Genomic DNA, 4,075 nt, shown 5'->3' on the forward strand with positions numbered 1-4,075 from the left:
CGCAGGCTCCCGCAGGGAGGGCCTCTGCCGTCCCGCCCTGTCCGGAGGAGCGTCAGGCCAGGGCGGGGGGATCAGAGAGAAAACAGGTGCCCTTCACGCCCACCCACCTTCCTCCACCAGTGTGACGCTGTAAGAGGTCCATCCAGAGAGCTTGGACTGTCTGCAGCAGGAGCTGGGGGCAGCCGGCACAGCGTGGATGCTGGATGCGGCCCTCTCACTGGGAAGGGCCGGCTTGTCTGCCACAGTGCTTGCTTCCAGACCGTTTGGTTTTAAAGAGCGGTACAAGAGCTGCTGAACATAAATGTAAAGAAATGACTGGTGAAGAGCAACTAATTGCACTCCAGTTGCCTTCCCTGTGGCAAAGGGCCTTTGTCTCGGGGCCAGGAGCGTGAACAATGCTCTGCCGTTGCTTGTGGTGTACAGGGGGTCCTTCAGCATCTGTGCTGAAGACAACTAGGCATTATGAGGGGCTAGCGGTATGCGTGCCAGCATTGGTAATTGCTTCACTCTGAGTGTGCAAGGGCTTAATTGCAACTGATTAAAAAGTTTAGGGAACACAGCACTTCCTTCAGGGTGCGAGTGTGGCTTGGGGGGAGCTCAGGCTGGTGATGTAGGTGAGGCTTGGCACAGCAGTAAAAAGAGACATGGAATAGAGGTTTCAGCCCATCTCTTAAAAAAGAATGAGCTTTTTGGCTTTTCATGAGTTTATGAACATGATTTGACTAATCACTAACACCCACACCACCGATTACTAGTCATTGTAAAATGTTGCAAAGCAACTATATTTCTGCAGTGTTCTTGACACTTACCTGTTGATCCAGACATCCCTGGAGTCAGTGTTACGATGCTTACTAATCTGTGATGCTGGGAGGGTTTCAGAGTTGTGTTGCAGGGGCTGGGATGCTGCCATTATCTTGGTTGTCCGGAGATGTCTTTTATTCTTCATGAACAGCACTGAGCTTCCAAGAAGCAAAGTCCTTATTTCCAGAGCCGGCCTGTTCTTTAGTTTGTTTTACTTAAGCATGAACAATACCGGAGTCTCCAGTACAGGTCCACTACCTCATTACGTTGCACTGTATGCTGTGTACTAATAATATGTTAACAAAGTTAATGCACCTCCATACTACAAATGCTGACTGATAGAATAGTTAGGGAATTTTCCTAACTATCATTGTCTTCGTCAGACCACAACCAGAATAAATCCCGGAGTAGGATTTTATCAGAACAAATAATGTTGTTGATGCGCTACAGAAAGTGCTGACTTGTATCGTGGTCTGTTGCAGAAAATGCACTTACTTATACATTTATTGGATGTTCATCACCCTTTTCCCCCGCACATTACCACTCAACACAAGAAGTCTCAAATTCAGCTTGCCTTTTTCCATCAGTTAAAAAAAAAATAAGAAAATCTTCATTTAAATGAAGCAGTAAAACCAGCTTTTTGCTTTTACCCATTCTACTTGTGCTCATTATGGCTCCATTTCATTAAAATCTTGCACAGATAAGTACATTTCTGACTTACACTCGTGCAGGTGTGATTTGCGACCTGTGCAGTAGTGTTTTGTAAAGTTCCTTGTACTTTCATTTAAGTGGAATTTTTTTTTTTTAATTTAATAAGCACTTACATGCAAGTCTGAAGAGTTGAGTCCCCTCTGAACTACTAACGTGGAACCACTTTTCCACCATTCTGTCACAATTATTTGCAGCAGTGTTTGACCTTGAGCTATGTGAAGCGGGTAGAGTAATTCTTAAAGAATGGCTAATTTGCTCTGAATCTTACTGAACAGGTTTTTCCAAAGCCTGGAAACTGCTATTATGAACCACTTGGCAAATCGTAATTGGAGTTTTGTGGTTGGAAACACAAACCAGACTTTTCTAAGTTAGTGTGTCTGTAATGTAGGCACAACAGACCTGTTCTGCTTCTTTGCTGTAGCGCAGACTCTCACCCTTCCTGTTGTCTGTTCCACAGGTAGCTCGTTGCTGCTTTTGCTGCGTGCCTGATGGAGAGGGTAATTACATTTCCACTGCACAATTCACCTCGCTTGCGGCCTTCAGACCAAAGCCAAGAGAGGAAGGACACAGCTGCAGACGGAGAGCTGCTTGTATCCTCGTTCTCTAGCGTAGCACACCAAAGCAGCTGAAGTGCTCGGAGTTAGGCTAGGGAAGGAAACAAGAGATGTCACAATACCACTTTAAAACAACAGGCTACTTAATAATTCCTTAAACGACATTTCATTACTGCAGCGTACAAAGTAATCTCTGCTCTTTGCAAGCTTGTGGGTGTGACTGACTGCTGCGTTTTTGGCTCAGCAGCTTTCCAGAGACTGCAGTTCAGGAGAGAGTTAGGAAGGGAGTGCCCTGTTTGCAGACCTGGTACAGTCAGGGTTATCAAATTGGACCTGCCAGAAGAATGTCATGCAGGTAGGGCAATTTAAATGGCCCAGGTGCTCAGAAACTAGCCACCAGGACAGGAAGCTGATACAAGCCAGGATTTCAGTGGCAGTCCAGTTTCGTTCAGTAAAGACTTAAGTCATGCCCTGAGGTCAAGGAAATGTTCAAGTGTTGCTCTGTATCACGCTTTCCTAAGTCATGCCGTGGGTATTTTGCCGTGTCGTCATGAAGCCAGCTGCTGTTTTCAGTTCTCAATAAATTTGCAAAAGCTTTCTTCTTTCCTGTCTCACACAGCTGATGCTGAAGGGCACGCTGAAAAAAGGGGTGGCCAGACTGTGATTTACGATGAGAAGAAAGGCACCGTGTACGGTTATGCCTACTTCCACTTCGTTTTCTTCTTGGCTTCGCTCTACGTGATGATGACAGTAACTCATTGGTTCCAGTAAGTGTATTTCCTTAAAGCTGAGAAATTATATGTGTTGAGAGGGAAGATGTGAATGGGAACTTCTGCCGCTGGTATCTGTTCTCTCCCTAAGTAAGAAGTTGGAAGAGACGTTGCAAGTCTTTTTCAGGTGATTCTTGAGCAAGATCTTGCCCTGTGAAGGGCAGCTCTCCACTGCTTCCTGTCTGGGTTAACCAGGTTGAAGCCTGTGACCCACTTGGAAAAACAGAGGATACTGTAGTCTGAGATATGAATAGTGAGTTTATTGCTTCTTTTTTTTTTTTTTTTTTTTTCTTTTTTTTTTTTTTTTTTTTTTTCTCCTCTCCCTTAACAGTTACGAAAGTGCTCAGATTGAAAAATTCTTCACCGGCACCTGGTCCATCTTCTGGATTAAGATGGTCTCCTGCTGGATTTGCGTCTGTCTGTACTTATGGACTCTTATTGCTCCACTCTGTTGCCCAACCAGAGAGTTCTCAGTGTGAACACTCAGAAGGTCCCTCTGTGTGGGGTTGGTTTTGGTTGTTGTTTTGGTTTTGGTTTTGGTTTTTCCTAGTTACAAATAAAAACACAACAGTCATTTTGTAATGAGGAAACGCCTACTGCCCACTTACCATAATGTACTAGTTAGTAACTTTTTAGTCAGACTAAACAAATAATTGAAGACTTTTACCCTTTTATAATTGTCATGAACAAACATTACCCAAGGGAAAAAAATCTGTTTCAAAACTTTGTCGTGCTGATGTATGTATGGAGTTTAGGAGGCACAGTTGTTGCATGAACTGAAATAAGTGAAATGCTTTTCAAATAACTGACAATCTTCCTCTGACTTCATTGGTAAGAAAAGAAAAAATTACGGTGCAGATGTATCTTCTTCCTTCCTGTGAATGTTGGATATCCTCTAGCAAATATGCATTCCTTTTTATACTCTTTTATTAACTGACTTTTACAGTTTGCAGTGGTGATTCGGACTGCTGTTTTGTACAGCATACAATTCTTGTAAGTAGTATCCAGGTAATTTTTTTCCAAAAACATAACTAAATACTTCTGTAGAAATAGAGAATATGTGAAAATTTGACTGCCAAAGCATCTACTAAAAATTGTTTATCTAAATATGAACTATATTAAGTTATTGTATACCTAGATTGAGAAAGGAATGTACCAATGATGATAGAGTATTTATTCTATTATAACTTTAAAAGGCACCTGAATATTTTATGCAGCTCAGATCTGGTCCAGTTTTTA

The 4,075-nt window shown here is 42.7% G+C and overlaps 1 protein-coding gene across 1 annotated transcript in view; it reads left to right on the plus strand.

The window, feature by feature from the left end:
* Nucleotides 1–3,315, plus strand: part of SERINC5 (serine incorporator 5) — a gene marked incomplete at its 5' end in the record, with an annotated part of 10,857 nt that extends 7,542 nt beyond the window's left edge. The window contains 3 exons of the mRNA XM_010153156.1: nucleotides 1,970–2,009; nucleotides 2,686–2,833; nucleotides 3,168–3,315. Of these exons, the coding sequence (XP_010151458.1) occupies nucleotides 1,970–2,009; nucleotides 2,686–2,833; nucleotides 3,168–3,315 (336 nt within the window). The remainder of the gene's footprint in view (nucleotides 1–1,969; nucleotides 2,010–2,685; nucleotides 2,834–3,167) is intronic.
* Nucleotides 3,316–4,075: the final 760 nt, after the last annotated feature.

Source organism: Eurypyga helias, unplaced genomic scaffold (assembly GCF_000690775.1).
Source record: "Eurypyga helias isolate BGI_N326 unplaced genomic scaffold, ASM69077v1 scaffold18556, whole genome shotgun sequence".
Taxonomy (NCBI): domain Eukaryota; kingdom Metazoa; phylum Chordata; class Aves; order Eurypygiformes; family Eurypygidae; genus Eurypyga; species Eurypyga helias.